At 31.2% G+C, this 17,929-nt stretch overlaps 1 protein-coding gene across 2 annotated transcripts in view; it reads right to left on the reverse strand.

Moving 5' to 3' along the window:
* Positions 1 to 17,929, reverse strand: part of KCNT2 (potassium sodium-activated channel subfamily T member 2) — a 537,465-nt gene that overhangs the window by 392,105 nt on the left and 127,431 nt on the right. For both annotated transcript variants that reach the window (XM_074222275.1, XM_074222274.1), the window contains exon 2: positions 2,876 to 2,955. In XM_074222275.1, the coding sequence (XP_074078376.1) occupies positions 2,876 to 2,955 (80 nt within the window). The remainder of the gene's footprint in view (positions 1 to 2,875; positions 2,956 to 17,929) is intronic.

Raw genomic sequence — 17,929 nt, forward strand, 5'->3', positions numbered from 1 at the left:
ATCATTAAAAATAAGACATTTAGCAATATGATACAAGAAAAGAAAACTGACTTTGGAATATAAGTTCACAGCATGACTCACACTTTTCCCTTAGAATCTTTGGAACTCAGTTTCCTCATCTATAAAATGAAAATATTGGACTAGGTAAGCTTGAATATCCCTGCCATCTCAAAATATATGTTAACTATAATCCTATGATATTACAAAGATCTCAAATACCGTTTCAGAACGGGTAGCTTCAAACTTAGGCTCCCTTTTAAAGTATAGTACTTTAATGAATCTAAAATTTCATTATTGAAAATAAACGGAATCTTAATAATAATAAATGAATCACTTGATGCCAGGACTCAGAAAAAAGCAAATTTCCTTTTCTTCTCTCTACTCTTATCTTCTTTCTTGTCAATAAGACAAAAGCTTATGATATCTCACCCAATACAAACATATTAAAAAAACCCCTACTAAAATTATTACTCAGATAGGCAGATAATTTCTCTTTTTTCTCCCTCTTGATTAAAAAATAGTCACATTTTTGTACCTAAAATCAAAGATATTATTATGAATCTAGGCATAACTAAAATATTCCTACTGTCTGAGTTCTACTCTAATAAGAAACAAAACTCCAAGTCATTTTATACATATTTATTAAGATATAGTCTGACATTAACAAGAGACAGATATTAATACAATAGTCAAAGAACTAAGAAACATTTTAATTTTAATTATCTAATGAACAGATAAGAAATTTACTATTTGGACCAGTGATGGATTTTTTAAATAACATTTTCATAACAAGGATGGATGACCACATAAGGCTAATCTATATTTTGTAGGGATAGAAGCTAGTCTTGTATTTTATTGATCCATGAAACTCACAAAAAAAGAAAGTCCTATCTTTACAACTTATCATCTTAGAGAACTGCTTGACCACTGAGAAGTTAAATGACTTGACCTTTTAAGGGTTACATAGTCATTATGCATTAGTATCCCATAGCAGAAATAAACTTTATACTATTAGCTGTATACTACTAGTATACACTCCTCCAACAAATGCAAAATGACTATATGACCTCAATATAAATGTTAAAATATGATAAAATATGAATGTAATTGGATCAAGTACCTTTTATATGTACCACTAGATGGTAACAGGTAACTAGGTAACAGGATAGACAAATTCAAATATATATCAATATATAACTGAAAAGGTTTCATATGAACAAAATTAATACAACTAGAATTAGAGTAATCTTTGACCAGGTAAAAAATTTGTATAAAATATCTCAGATAAGAGTGTAATATAACATAAGTAAATAATTACACAATGCATAATGTACTAGACCCAGACCCTAGAAGACCTGAATTAAAATTTAGCCTTAGACACTTGCAAGCTATATGACCTCAGCATCATTTAAGTTGTCTCAACTAAAAAATAGGAAGTATAAGCAGCTACTTCACAGAATTGTGAGGGTTGAATCATTGTAAGGTACTTAACCCAATTTTGAATAGGTGCTTAATTAATCCTTAATCCCTTCTTTGCTTCCTATCCAAGTTATATAGATCTCTCTCTCTCTCTCTCTTTCTCTCTCTCTCTCCCTCTCTCCCATATCTCTCCTATGTCTGTCTGTCTGTCTCTCTCTCCCATATCTTTCTCCTATTTCTGTCTGTCTCTCTCTCCCATGTCTCTCTTAACAAACCATTGAAAAACTACAAAAGAATGACCTAAATCACTAATATGAAGAAAAATGCAAATCAAAACAACTCTGAAATTTACCTTCCACTATGCAAATTTTCAAAAAAAATTATGAAATTAAAAAATTATTAGTTAAAAATTGGAATGACTGTTGTTGAAACTTGTCAATTAGTCTGGTCATTCTGGAAAGTAATTTGGAACTATGTGAATGAAGTGATTAAAATAAATATCCTTAGTTGTTAATATAGAAATTCTACTGCTAGACACATACCCTGAGAATTTCAACGATGGAAAATAAAAAGAACGAAAAGCACTAAAACATATATAGTGGTATTTTTTTGTAGTAGAAAAGAACTGGAAATAAAGTAGGTAATTATTGATGGGGAATGGTTAAATAACTTGTAATTCATGAATTCTATAGGAAAAGGAAGTAGAGTTATGATTTCATTAGTACAGGGAACTCCAGGTGAAGAAAATTCCCCTACCAATACAGATTAGCACTTTCCTTCAACTTCAAGTTAGAGAACTGATAAATTAAATGACTTGCCCATGGTTACATAACCAGTATGAGTGAGACTTCGGATTTGAACCCAGGTCATCTTAACAAATTATATTGATGATGTTTATGATGAAATGATAATTCCTTGAGGTCAGAAATTATCTTGTGTTTTTCTAATACCTCTATAATACAATTCTAAGCACATATTTAGTGCTTAATTCCTTCTTATAAATTGAACTAAATTGGATGGAATCCAATTTTAACATTTATGTATTTTAGATCATCTGTGCAGAATCATCCTTTGCTTTATTTCTATCACAAAGAGCACAGGAGGCAGGAAATGCTTAATTTTCACAGTCCATGAGTACAGTCCATCTCCTTGGTCAGTTAGTAACATCAGTATCCATTGATTTCAGGCCTATTGATTCTCCTCACTAAAAGAAAAAAGTTGACTACATGATTAAAATTGTTTATCCCTTACTTTATTTCCTTAAAATCTCTTTGAGAATTTACCACTTCTGGGAGAAATCAGGAGAATGAAGAAAATTCAGAGACCTGATCAAATATTTCTGACTCCTTCCCTTCTCTACTCCCTCAAAATATAAACAAAATCTGATGTTCTTTAAAGTAATATTACTAGAAAGAAATTAAGTTTTTATTTTAGGGAAACTAAGTGAACTACTTACTTGATCGCTGATTTTTGATGAAAAATAATTTTAACCTCTCTTTAAAAGTATTTTCATTCATGTAGAATTCAACTTGTACCCTGAAAAAGAAAAATGGTATATTCATAACATTATTCTTATAAAAGACAATTTAAATATTAGCTTTTTTTGGCAAATTTATTGACACCAGTCTTAGTAATATGATAGCCAACATTTATAAGAAAACAAAAATGAATCATTAATGGAAATGAATAAATTATTATGGTAGTACAAATTCACTGTTATTGGAAGTGAGGAATCAGTAAATTATTCAGATATTCTGCAAATAATCTAAGCAACATACACATAATTATATTACCTGCACTATTTAATACACTGAGAAACACCACCAAAATCCATTGCAAAAGTATGAAATATGTTATTGTATATCTAGAACAATGTCTTCCAAAAAGAAATATTCTATAAGTCTCTAAGGAAGGGAGAAGAAGAAAGACAGGAAAGATAGGAAGGAAGGAAGGAAGGAAGGAAGGAAGGAAGGAAGGAAGGAAGGAAGGAAGGAAGGAGGAGGGAAGGAAGGGAGAAGGGCATATATAGGGACAGAAGGGCATGAACTGATAACTGGCATTTAGCATAGTGACTGGAACTTAGTAGGAACTTAATAAATGATTATTGATATTGATTGATTTTTGCTTTCATTTTAAAAGTTTCTAACAATCTTTTAATTTTTTTTATTCAATAGATTTCAACTGCAGAAACATTTATAAAGCACCCACTACATTGAAAGAACTATTACTAGAGTTTGGGAATAGAAAGGCAAAAATGAAATAAATGACATCTGTTCTCAAGGCAGAACCAATAGGAAAGTATAATTGGTTCATATTTCAATATCAAGGTATATTATATAGCCTCCAAAAAAGGAAGAAAAACATCATAACTATTGAAAATATACCTCATTTCAATAATTCTAAAAATTTCACAACTTTTGAACTGAAATTTAAATTTAAAATGCCACACATGAATCTTCAGCAATGTAGAAGGAAGGAGGAAAAATGGTAATATTCAGAAACTCTATTCCAACTTTTACCTGAGTTACCCTTAAGAAAAAAATTTTCTATCGGCATAAAACCCTTCTTGACTTGCCATTTCCTATTGTTATTTTTCTTTTATAAATGATATAAGGAATTTTGAAATCAAACATAAATGTCATACAATCAAGCTGACATCTCTAGAAAAGAGTAGTTAATTATTATGAGAATTAAAAGTAATATAATGTTTTTATAAATAAAATATTTGTAATATAAATGAGATTTTATAAGATAATTGAAAAAAATCATATATTCTGTCTTTGTATGTAATTTGGGAGAGAGTAGGTGTAGTACTTGTGATTACATTAGTCACAAACTTATGGTGAGAAAATAAAATAATCTGTCACTAATAAAAATCATTAAACATCTTGGCAACTATCAACCAGTTACTTGTGTCAAAGCTGAGACTTGAATCCAGGTCATCCTACCACTGATGTCAGGTCTCCCAAGAGATGTCCATCATATTCAAATATAAATAAATGAAATTTGCCTCGATGATGATTAACATATATGTGTGTGTATAGTAGGTATATCCATATGTATGTGAATGCATATTTCCATATAGACACATATATATTTTTTGTTTTCTTACAGCCTGTTATGTCACAGTTTGCTATCTTATTCTTTCTTGTCTTCTGCCTAGTAATGTTTTCTAGTTTCAATATTCAAAAGTATGTCCTCAAATAATATGGTGAGAACAAAGTTATTTTAGTTAGAGGACATTCTGGAAAATATGGAATCACTTGAAATATGTAGATTAAATATCTTCATTTACTAAATTCATCATACAACAAAACAGGCCAAATTACTTCAATGCAAAGCTCAGCTGGGGACCAATATAGTCTGAAAGTGACATCAAGGGAATGTGGTAGGAAGGTATAAGACTAGACTCAAAAATGTAAAGACCATTCTTCCAGAAAACATTTCCACCTTTTATTAATATATAATATTCCTTTTTCTCTCCAATAGTTTTCCATAATCTTGCTGGAAGCCATTTTCAACTCACAACTGCACTATCACAGTAATCTGCTAGTGGGCATCCTTGCCTCAATTCTTTCTACACCCTAATACATTTTCCAATTACCTAACAAACTGATCTTGTTAAGCCAAGGTTTGACTCCCTTTTCTAAAAATTCCAATTATTTACCATTACCTCCAGAAACAAATACAAAATCCTATTTGACTTTCAAAGCTATTCAAAGCCGCTGAAAGCTTCAAAGCTAACTCCTTCCCATCTATCTGGTCTTTTTACACCTTACTCTCCCCTTCACATAATCTGTGAGTCAATGACATCAACCTTTTTGTTCTTCAAATATGACACTCCATCATTTATATCATAAGAATTTTCATTGACTGACCCTCATGCTTGGAACACTCTCCATACCAGTCTTCCAGTTCCCCTGTTTTTTTTTCAAAGTCCCATCTAAAGTCTCAACTTCTTCAAGAAGACAGTCTCCCCTTAGTCTAAATGACTTCCATCTAAGATAAAACCCAATTTATCCTGTATACACTTTATACATAGTAATTTGTTTGTTGTCATCCCCCTAAAGTGAGCTCCTTGAAATCAAGAATAATTTTTTATTTGTATGTTTGAGTGTGAGTGTGTATGTATGTGTCCTTAGAAGATAGCACAATATCTGGCATACAAATTTTGTCCCTACTCACATAGCTTCTCCTGATATTCTATAGTTACTTCATTCTCTTAGTAGTTAATTTCCTAGGAAATATTTTATTTTTTTTTGACAAACAAGCTGTCCTCTAAAATGGAAATATATTTCCTCCTTAACTCTGCCTCTTAGAAGATTGCAGGTCTTCTTTGAATTCAATTCAATAAACATTTGTTTATTAACAACTATATTAAAGACATAGAACTAACAATTATTTTCAAGGCACAATATGAGTTATTTAGAAATAGAATAAAAAACAACAAACAATTCCCTGAATGGGGAATGGAACTCAGGTAATCGTCTATTCACAGTCTTCCCACATCCCAATTATTCTGTTACAGAAATTATTCTCTATTTACTTTTATATCTGCAAATTACATTCCTTCAAGAGAATATAAGTTCCTTGAAGAAAAGAGCTATTTGGGTTTTTATCTTGTTTGACCCTATTACAGAGCCTAGCACATAAAAGGTAATTAACAAATGTTACTTGCATCCACAATGTACTTCTTCCAGATCTTGTAAACAATATTAAATAAAAGCCATCTAGGTTCACTTCTAGCTTTAATCAGTGAGTCAAACCAAACAGAAATCTCCATGGGGTTCTAGAGAAAGATTTGTTTATCATGTCCTTTGTTTCTTGTCTCTAAGCCAGCTCTCTTTCCATGAACATCCTCCCCAACACTGGAGTCTCTCAATTAAAAATACACAGTTGCCTTTAACAAAAGAATTCAATCAAAGGCTTTGACATTTTTTCAACTCATTTTAAGCCATGTTTTTGTTTTTTTTTTTCAGTAAGATTCTCAAGTGGCCTTACTGAATCTTAAGTTGGCTGCCTGCCTTTGCTATACACGATGAATCTTTTTTTTAAAGATTCCTAACCTAGAGGGCCTACAAGGTAATTCTGAAATCATTTTCATGCTGATAATTTCTAAATTTGCTGTATAATTATTCAAGCCATTCTTTAAGCATTGAATTCTCTGTCTTATAATTTCTATATTTTAATTCTGATAACACTATAACAGATTTTCTGTAAATACACATACACAGTCACACGCAGACATATATCAGATTTGTAGAGGGAAAAGGAAGGTGATGCCTAGAGTAATTTCATGATAATAAGGAAAGGAAATGTATGCTCTAATCATTCTTCAATTATCTTTTATTAAAGATAATGTTGATAACTAGAAACAGTTTTCATTCCTCTCTCCTTTCCTTATCAATCATATTCCCAGGTATATAGGAATATACAATGTAGTGGTTTCCATGGTAAAATGGACTACAAGTAGTACTAATAGCATTTTGATATTCAAGTCTCTCTTTCAGTCAAAAACTCATGACCTCATGTAAATTTCACTTTCACTCTAGTACTTTCCCAATCTATTTTGAATAATTATATTTAAGCAATTCTGATTTAACTGGAATCCAGTGCACTTTAGAAACTGTGGAGTGGGGGAAGTGTTGGAAAATCTAATTATCTTCTATATTTTACAAAGAACAAACTATCTCTCAATATTTTTATGCCATTGTTTAAAATGGGCAATAGGGAATACACATATATGTATAACAATTAGGCCTGAACAACTACTTTTACACAAATGTCATCATGGTGGATTTAATATCTAACTGAAGTTTTAATCAGATTAAGTCATGGCAACATATGACACTATGTTAACCCAAGAACAAGAAAGCAAGACCAAAATATTGGATATGCAGTTAAAGGAGAAAACAAGATGAAAATGGCTGAAAATGTGTGGAAAGTTATAATTATAATCATAATAATAAAATAAACTGGTAATTGAAGTTTGTAAAGGACGTTGAAAATATAATCATATTTCAACCTCAAAACAACCTTGGAGAGCAAGCACAATTATAGCCTCAAAAGACAGGCACAAAGAAGTTAAGTGAATTGTTCAGGGTCATACAGCTAATAAGTATTTGAGGGTTGATTGAGATATAGATCTTCCGGATTCAAGGCCCAACATTCCAGTAATTGGGGGAACCTGGGTGTCTCATTCTTTTAAAATTCAGAAGAAAAACAGTAAATAGGGAAATAAAAAGTGAATACCATGTAATAGTTGACTATGAATATTTATATTGAGTATTAAAAAATTAAAGATATCCAATTTAGCAAATTTGGAATAATGCAATAATGTTTGTTAATTATTTGGTGAACTAGGAAAAATTATTTTAACATAAAGTGTTATAAAGTATTTTGAATAGAAAAGGAAATTTAATGAAAATAAGGAAGACATTGTTGGTAGAAGTTCAATATTCAAGAACAGCCTTGAGACTGTGATTACAGGCAAACGACATGATTTTTGAGACTGTTTCTTCATCTCCAAACTGGGTATAAATAAAATGCACTATCCATTCCTTTAAGATTTCATCAGGAAAGTACTTCAAAAAATTTAAAGGCATGATATAAAAATTTGCTTATCATAAATGTGTGAAGTGGAAATCGTTGTGGCAAAAGAACACTAAAAGTATGCCAGTTTAAGCAACTTGCAGAAATTGGGAGTTTCGTCTTATAAAGTCAACCCATGTATTCAAAGTCATATTTGATCTCCCTACTACATGAGAAATTAAAGGGATTATATTATTTTTAGAATTATTATTAGGAATTATTTTCTTTATTTATATATCATCTTGATAAATTTATATGTTAATTTTAAGTTGAAAATTCCCTGATAGTACATGATACTTTAGTTCTCATTAAATCCACCCCTCCTTCCTTCTTTCTCAAGCAAAACCAAGTATATATCCTGTGAGATTCAGTTAGCATATATCATATTGTCCATTGCCAAAAAGATTCCTAATGGACAGACCAATCAGTTTTATAAGATCTTATTAAGAGTTTGTTGTTGAGTGATTTTTAGTTGACTCCAACTCTTCATGACCACATTCATGGTATTCTTGGCAAAGATAGTTAGCCATCTCCTTCTCCAACCCATTTTATAAAGGAGGAAACTAAGACAAATAGGGTTGTGAGTTAACCAAGGTCACACTGGTAGTGAATGGAACTGAATTTGAAAGAGAGTTAGTGGTCAAAGCCAAGTAATGACTTTTTGATATATCATCATTGTTTCAGTGCTGCTTTATGCACTCTGGACTTAGATAAAACTTAAGTATATTAAAGTTATGAATCATATTAGAAATTTTCCAGTTTGCTTTTGTATTAGTTAGATTCTCATACCAATGTTTTTGTTATTGCTGTTCAGTCATTTATCAATCATATCTGACTGTGATTCCATTTGGGATTTTCTTGGAAAGATATTGGAATGGTTTTCCTTTTCCTTCTTCCCCTTCCTTTTCTCCATGGAAGAGTCTTCTCTTTTCATTTAAAGAAAACTAGTTAAAACAAATTAACTATAAGAAACAATATCCAATCATATATTAAACATGCAAAATCCATATTTTCTCACTGCCTTAAAAAAAGGAAAGAATATTTCCCCAACACCTTTCCCAAGACAAGTAGATCACTACAAAATTATTTTGAGTTTACTTTTGTTGAAATGTTTTTATTTTTACATATTATAGTTATTGTAGGCATCTTTCTGTAGTTTCTGTATATATCAGCCAAGATCAATTTGTACAAGTCTTCAATTTTTTTCTGTATTCTTTATACATTTCTTATATATAGTATTCTGTTATATTTGCATACCTATTTTTTTTCAGTCATTCTTCATTCAAAGAATCATATTTCTAGATCTGGAAAGAACCTCAAAGACTACCACGTTTAACCCTCTACTTAGTATCTAGAATTTTTTTTCTTGAACAAAAAAAAATGATGGGATGGATATTTTCTTATTTGTGTGAAAATATCCCTACCTCCTATATGTATGTGTGTGTATTTTTATTTCTTTATATCCTACAAAGATATCACTGAGACAAAAGGGAACATTTTAGTAATTTTCTGGCATAATTTCAAATTGTTTTACAAAATAGTTGATCAATTCATAGCTCTACCTCCAAACTACTTACTTAAAGCATTTTAAATGTGCATTTATAAAAATAATGAATAATCAATACAAGGCAGAATGGGATCAAAAAATAAGTTATGCCAAAATAAAGTCATTTATTTTCTGGATAGTTAAGTATGAAAATATCAATCATAATTTTATGAAAGAAATTAATAAAAAAAAGTTTCTCACAATATTACTATAGGTTGAAACATAGTATTTTCTAATGAATGGAGAATTTATTAAAAATCACACTTACAGAGTAATGTTTCATGGATTGATGTCAAAAATGAAATTAAAGGACTAAGGGTCTGCATTTGACCCTTTTCTATTCAACATTTGAGGATTAGATTAAATGAAGGGATAGAGAGGTGATAATTAAATTGTAGATAACTTGAATGTGAGAATAAAAGCAAATATATTATATGAAAGTATTGGAAGCAGAAATATCTTAGAAAGTTATAACAGACAAAATCTAATATGATACAATTTAATAGAAATCAATGTAAAGGCTGCATAAGTTCAACAAGTCAAATAATCAAGTATAAGATGAGAGCAATCTGTCTAGACCATAGTTTCTGTAAAGAAAAAAAAGCATAAAGCTGGACTTTCAAAATAGAATGATAGAATTTCAGAGTTGGCAAAGACTTTGGTAGCTCTTTGCTCTAACTTATAACCAAAAATGAATTTCCCCTATAATAAGTCAGATAATGCATTGTTTGGTTTTTACTTAAAGATCTCCATAAAGAATCCACTATTCAATGAGGCAGACCTTTCAACTCTTTAAAGGCTCTGATTGACACATTGTTTTATTTTTAGATATCAATCTTAAATTGTCATCTTTTCAATTTTTTTGTTTTTACATTCCTTCTTGTTCTGTCTTATGAATCCAAACAGAATAAACATGATAATCTTTCAAATATTTTAAGACAATTCTCATTTTTATTATCTTCCCTTAATCTTCTCTTGTACAGGCTAAAAAGATGCCTACTTCCTTCAATTATTCTTTATATGACACTAAATTATTTTATTTTGCTATTCTGTCAGTACCTCCTCAGAATACCAACCCACTTATAATATACTTCTTAAAGTGATTCTCTGAATAAACACATACTTCTGATATGGAATTATCAGGAAGGAATAAAATGGAACAGTAACTCCACCTTCCTTTCAATAACCACTGGTCATTAGAAAGCACTGCCATGAAACACTAGATGACCTAGAAAGAGACATATCAGGATCTCTGCTGTCATGGGCATTCCTGAGGGGATAAAGTTTGAGTATATTACTTTTGTAGTCTCTTACTATGTTGAAATTTTGAAATATACTAAAGAAAAAAACAGATATTAATACGGATTTGGAACTGTCAAAAGTAGAATCTTCAAAATTACCCACACTAAATATCCTGAATAATGCTCATCTAAAGATGAACATTATTCACTTCTGTGAAGCAAAATATTCTACATAATATGAGGAAATGCACAATGAATTATTATGGAAAGTTTCTGGGAGAATATGTGCAATATGAATGTGTCATTCAACCCTATCCCACATGGAAATTTTTCACATTTATTATTAAAACATAGATGGGCTATCTCCTGTCAAAACTAGCTGTAAAGTTCTTAGTGGCACCACTAGTGGGCAGTTATATACTTATGATTTAGGTGTACAGTGTAACCTGAAAGGGCCCTTTGTTGTCCTTCCCATTTAAGAAAGCTAAGATGAAGTCCATTAACATTTAATCAAAAACACCAATTAATAACCAGAAATATTTATTAAACAGAAAGCAAAGCAAGGATAATAATAACATAACAACCCACCGCAAGGTGTGGACACATTGTGCCATAAAAATATATGGTGTCTATTGAAAGAGAGTGGGTACAAACTTACAGAAATATATTAGGTAAGCACATGAAATAACATATAGGATGGGGCACTTAATAACTCTGGACTATTGACCTTGATGCCCTTTGTTTTGTTTTGCTTATCAGAAATAATACATTTTTAATGGACAAGGTTGCTTTTCCATTGAATGTTCTATGACAACCACAACTTTTCTGGGCCACTGAGATACTGTAACATTTTTTTAATAAAAGAAGAAAATTTTAGCCTGTGACCTGCAGAGCTCTTTAAGATTTACTCCCTAATCTGAAGTCATGAAAATAAAAATACCACTGTTTCTTCTGAGATCTGATCTATATCAAAAATTTCTTTCTGAGATCATCTTTCGGTTGTAAGCTCTTCTTTAGGACTTAAAACTCAGTGATGCTATTAGTTCAAAGGAAGTTCAATTTAATGAGAAAATTCATCTTTATCACATGATGATAAAATATTCACATTTCTGTTATCCACACCATAACCAAGTATTTGTCTCATAGTCCTCAGGGAATTCTAGGAATGAAATTATTCCCTAGTTATTTAAATTCATGTTGTTCACATGAAAATTAAATGCTGTGAATCTCTGAGGGTCCAAGTTTGTTCAGCGTTACTCTTAAAACTGTCCTTGTTTCTACTTCTTTCCATTAGTAAAACCTTGCACATCTAAAAGAGGTGCATTCACATATGTATGACAAGTGGGGAAAAAAACTTTTTTCTTTCTTTTGGTTGTGAACTATTTAAATCTAGATCCAATATTTTGTAGATCCAGGGACTACTGCTTATAAAAGCACTTAAGCATACAACTAGGGTATAAATGATGATAATTCATGGTCTCTGATGGTGTTTGAGGAAAAAAATAAAGTTGGAACTTGAAAAAATATCTATTATTACTACTGTGACTATAGAGGTTCTATGGGACCAATGAAGCAAAGCAATGAGCCCCAGGAAAGGAAAAGTCTAGTATAGAAGCTTACTATATTAAAACAATAAAGCAGATTAGTGTTTTAGGAAGATTACAAATTATTCTCCACAGTTTGTATGTATAAGGTTATTTTGCCCATATATCTTTGCATAAAATGTGCAAAAATAGCAAGGGGTTCCAGAATATTAAATTATCTACTAGGGACACCTTATACCTAATTAAGAGAGACTTAAAATGAGTTCTAAATTTCTTTGGTCCTCCCTTATTACATTTTTTAAGTAAAAATCATGAAAAGATTCTGAGAACATTAAGGGAAGAAAACTATTTTTAAGTTTTTACTACCATTGAGTGCATATTATATTAAACTACAAAATCTATACATGTTCCACAACTATAGAAATATTTCTTGGAATCTAATATATCTAAACATATTGCATGGAAAAAATACCCAGTAGATTTCCTTTGTTTTAGGTGGAGGAGCAAATAGAAAGGATTTTTGGTGTTTTGCTTTAGGTATAATTTCTCTTATTTGAAATCCCTAATAAAGATCTAAAGAAATTTTCCAGATAACAAGCCTTGTCAGGGAGAAAAGGTTAGGAAAATGGAAGATGTGGGAAAAAAGAATTGGGGAAAAAGAATTGGGTGGTATTTGGTGACTATGTGCATTGAGATATTTCATACTTAATCACTTCTTACAATGAGTGGTGCTGACATAATAGACAAGCCATCCTGTCTATTCTAAGATCTCTGCAAGGAAAAGGCAGATTCTCCCCTCCTGAGGAACTTACTGTAGGAAACAAAGTTCAATAAATGCATTTTTAGATGATTCATCCATCTTCTAACTTGACACAAAGAATACAGGATGCTAAATATGCAGAATAGTAAGTTTGTAGAAAGTCAGTACATAGCATGATAAAAATATTAGCTGCCATTTTAAGAAATCAAAACGGGGCACTTCGGAATTTCCTCTAGTGTAGAAATCCACTTATGTACCTTACAAAGAACACTACTCCCCTACCAGGGAAGTTTCTCCTCTTTTAATCAAGGTAAAATTTTGAGAGAGCTACATGTGGCAGAGTAACAAAAGGAGACATGATCCTAGCCATCTATGGATCATATCATCCCTAGTTATCAATTAAGTGACAGATTTCTTTCATTGAGCTTCCAATTCATTAACATCAGAATTTTTAAAAAAGAAAAATGACAGAAAGCATAAAGAGAAATAGATATGGGTATTCTTAAAATTATGCACTTTAATGATAGCATGTGTCTAAAGAAGTGTAAATTTTCCATGATTAGATGTAAAAGAATGTAACAAAGTAAAAGAGAAGTAAAGGGCAGAATCTGCACTTAAGTGTAGTGACAACTTCAAGAGAGATCAACCAGATCAGGTAGAAAACGAAAGAAGTTTTATAGAAGATGGTTCCCTATGCTGAATCTCAATTCATATCATATCATCATAGGAATGTGAATAAAGAGCCAGAAGGGACACCAGAAGTCATTTAATCAAATACCTGCCAAGGCGAGGAGGCAAATTTGACTTGGAAGAAGTATACCTGAAATTTATTAGGATGAAACATAACTAAAAATAATTATTCTAAAGAAAATATTAGGTAAAATGGTATTGGGGGGAAAGGACTTCAGATATAGTTAAGAATGTATACTCAAGTAAAGAAATCCAGAAATCAGAGGTGGGAATCATGGCAGAGAACATATAAAGAACAAGAGACTTTGAAGTGGACTACTCCAAAGAACTTCTAAACAAAAACAAGAAATCAATGAGGTGTTTGAAAAATGGGTTAACAAGCCGAGAAGATCGTGGCATGCTATATTAGTGATAGTGAACTTCAGGCATGTTCTTCAGTGCATTATCTGCCAAAAAGTAAAGTTGCTAAAATTCCTTATCTTGCTGGTAAGACTCATTCTTCTTAACACAAATGAACCAACAAGTGGAAATTCTGTTCTCTTTTCAGTTCTTGCAAAGAAGAAACTGGTTGCAGAGACTAAAATGATGTGAACCTCATATGTGATTGGGGTGGGAAAGGAAGTAACCACACAATTCTGGAATTTGCAAAGAAAAGAAAAGCCAGAAATGTTAGAATAGGTGGTCTAGATTTAGGAAAAAAATATTTCAGTGGACTCAGGGAAATCACTGACTACCCCTTGGAGAAAAATTCTACAGGGAAAGTTAGGTCAGGATATGAAATAGAGGCAAAAGTTTTCATGAAATGAAATTATGAAGGCATGAAAGGAAATATTTCCAAAGAGAATTGTTTGAAGAGACCAGAATAATTACAGAGGAAGAATCAAAGAATAGATAGGATTGTTGCTTTAATATATATATGGGACAAAGATAACTGATAAGAAAAAGTTGAAATTGCTTGATTTGCAATTTGCTTCATTTTACCCTGCCAAAGAGAATAATTGTTTCACTGGCAAGAACAGAATATAAATTAATATTACACATTTGATAACTTAGATAAATAAGTAGATAGTAAAAGACCTTAGATGTCCTTGATGAATTTGTCACCTGGCCTAGATGAAGTACCTCCTCTATTAATGAAAGGGTTAGTTGATATGATTGCTGAAATACTGATTGTTTTAATGGAGATGGAGAGCTACAATAGAAAAGGAAAAGGAAAAAAGTTTCCATTTTAAAAGGAAGCGAATGAAGTGCAAATAGTCTAGTGTGCTTGACTTCAATTCTTTGACATATTCTGGAATTATTTTCTGAAAATTTGGAAAGGAAGTTTTCTAAAAAGAAATAGCATGACTATTTTCTAAAAAGAAATAACATGACTACAACCAGAAGTTATGCAATTAAAAAAATGACAGGGTAACTGCATCAGAATATTGTCAATAGAATTCAGCAAGGCTTTGTTAAAACCTCTGATAAAGTATTTCAAACTTTTTATTGTGAAATATCATTATTGTTGAAAAACTTGACAGATATGTGCTGCATGCAGTTAGAAGGTTGTAAAAGTTGTTAATGTCTACACTTAAAGTGTAGTCAATCATGAATCAATGTCACTTTGGTTGAAGATATCCAGTGGATTCCCCCAGGGATCTGTGTTTGGTGATGTATGTTCCATTTAACATTTTTATCAATTAATTTTATCAATGTTGTGCATGCTTGCGTGCATTTAGCAATTTTTCATATTTCTCAAAGCTTAGAGAGATACTAACATAAGGGATTACTGTTGTGATTGAAAAAAAATATCTTGGCATGCCAGAACAGTAGTGTCAAACTTAAATACACACAGTCGACTGTAGGAAAGAATTCCTCCTGGCAGCATATTAACTTGTAAAAGCATATGTTGACATTATCTATGTTTTTATGTATTTGTATTAATTCTTTTGAATTATATTTGAATCAGGTTTGAGCTATATGCAACTAATGAATTGGGTGGGATGATATAAGATAAATGAGAGAAAAATGTAAATATTTATTTCTTTTCAAAATATCAAGTTCACAACTATAAGTTGAAGGAGGCACAGTTAGAAAAAAACTTGATTTGGGGGGAAAGTATTGTGGTTTTTATTAGGTTGCAATTTGTTCTGTAATTATAAATGAGGGGAGATATTTGAGACTGAATTAAGAGAAGTATAATTTCTATGACTAATGAGGTAAGACTCCCATTTGATCACAACTGCAATATTGCACAGTATTCAGTTCAATGCATTGCAGATTAGAAAAGAATAAACAGAGAAAGTCATTCAGGGAGATAAGAAACCACATCCTATAAGGATTAATTGAAAGGAATGTGAATATTTAGACTTGAAGAGAGATGAATCACAGGGTACATGATAGCTGTCTTTAAGTATTTAAAGGTCAAGAGTTATCAGTAGGGAAAGGAATAAGACTATTTGGACTCAGAGGGAAAACCAGTAATAATGGGTAGAAATTTCAGAGTCAGATTATTGCATGTAGATAGAAAAACGAAAATTAATATCTTCCTAACACTTTTAACTATGAAAATACAAATAATGTGTTCATTGGGAGGTTGTGGATTCCCTCTCATGGAAAGTTTTCAAAAAGATGCTATATAACTATTTATCATGCATGTTACTGGAGACATTTCTTTTTAGGAATAAGTTATAACAGATGACTAACAAAACTCCTTACAAGTTTTGACTTCGATTCTGCAGTGAGTGATGAAGTACAAAATATTTAGTAATGAATGGATATCCAAAAGTGGATATCTACAATTGTTTAGGTTCTTCCTCATTTGAGATTGGGGGGGGGGGGCAGTTAGATGGTGCAATGAATAGAACACTGGCCCTGGATTCAGGAGAAGATATTATTCAAGAAAAAAAAAAGAATGTCATAGGTATATAGTAGGATCCTTTTTCAGATATGGATTGGTATAATCTAAATGACCTTTGAGATACCTTCTCATATTAAAATTGTGACATGGTAATAGAGAGAAGGAACAACTGAGACCAGTTGGAGAGCAAAAAGAAATCCTTTAATGAGAATAATTAAGAAATTGACAAGTCCAATTAACAATGGGAGTAGAGAAACAACATCTTGTTTCTTGGAGTTGAAACCAGGCAGGGCAGCAGATACAAAGTGGAAATGAGCTGAGTCCAGTTTCTAGCCTCTGTAAAGGAGGGCATTAGGAAGAGTTTGGTATTCTAAAATTCAGTCCTCCAATCAGAGAGAAGAGGAGACTGAGGGAGGTGGTTTCAGTTAAGGCTTGAATTAAGAACATGGTACTAAGTATGAAAGTGATGAGCATATCCTGGAAAGGTCATCTTCTTCTAAGGAAATGAAATTAAGTACATCAGAAGATGCACCTCTCATCTCCTTGCCTTGAAAAATCTCTTCATTTCTGCTTTATAGAGTCCTACTATTCCTTCATGATGTAGTTAATCTTCCCTAACTATTTTAAATAGCTAGTATTTATTTTCATTATATTAAACCTGTATTTTCTTTATATTTATTTATTGTTTCTTCTATCTGTTTTTTTGAATTTGTGTTATTCATTTCTCTCCAAATTCATCTTATGACTCTGGACTTTCTCTTTAATGTTGCCTCTTGGATGAACACCATGTCCCCTTTTTTGGCTTTCTCCTTTTTTGGCAAGCTCCTCAAAGGTAAAGATTGTCTTTCTGATTGTATTTGTATTCTCAGATTTTAGCATAGTTCCTAGAAGATAGTAAGTGCTTAATAATTGTGGGTGGCCTTGATTTCATTATTTATATCTCCATTGCTTACTACAATGACAAGCACATAATAGAGGCTTAAAAAATGCCTTTTGATTGGTAGATGTTATTAAAATTGTAATGTCAAATAATAATGCATTCTAATGAAATTTTTAGGAAATAATTATAATTAAAAAATTGGTTGATGTATGCTTTCATAAATGAAAGAAATGATAATTTTAATCCTTCTCTACCATTTACAATTATAAATTGGACCATTTGCAAAGTATTTATTATTTTGAAGTATATATTATTTTTTTAAATCAAGTATCACATTATTCTATTCTATTCAATTTTAAAACTTTCTTAACTAAATAAGCACTTACTAAGAATATATAAATATTCTGTTTCTTATA

This window comes from Macrotis lagotis, chromosome 2 (assembly GCF_037893015.1).
Source record: "Macrotis lagotis isolate mMagLag1 chromosome 2, bilby.v1.9.chrom.fasta, whole genome shotgun sequence".
Classification (NCBI taxonomy): Eukaryota; Metazoa; Chordata; class Mammalia; order Peramelemorphia; family Peramelidae; genus Macrotis; species Macrotis lagotis.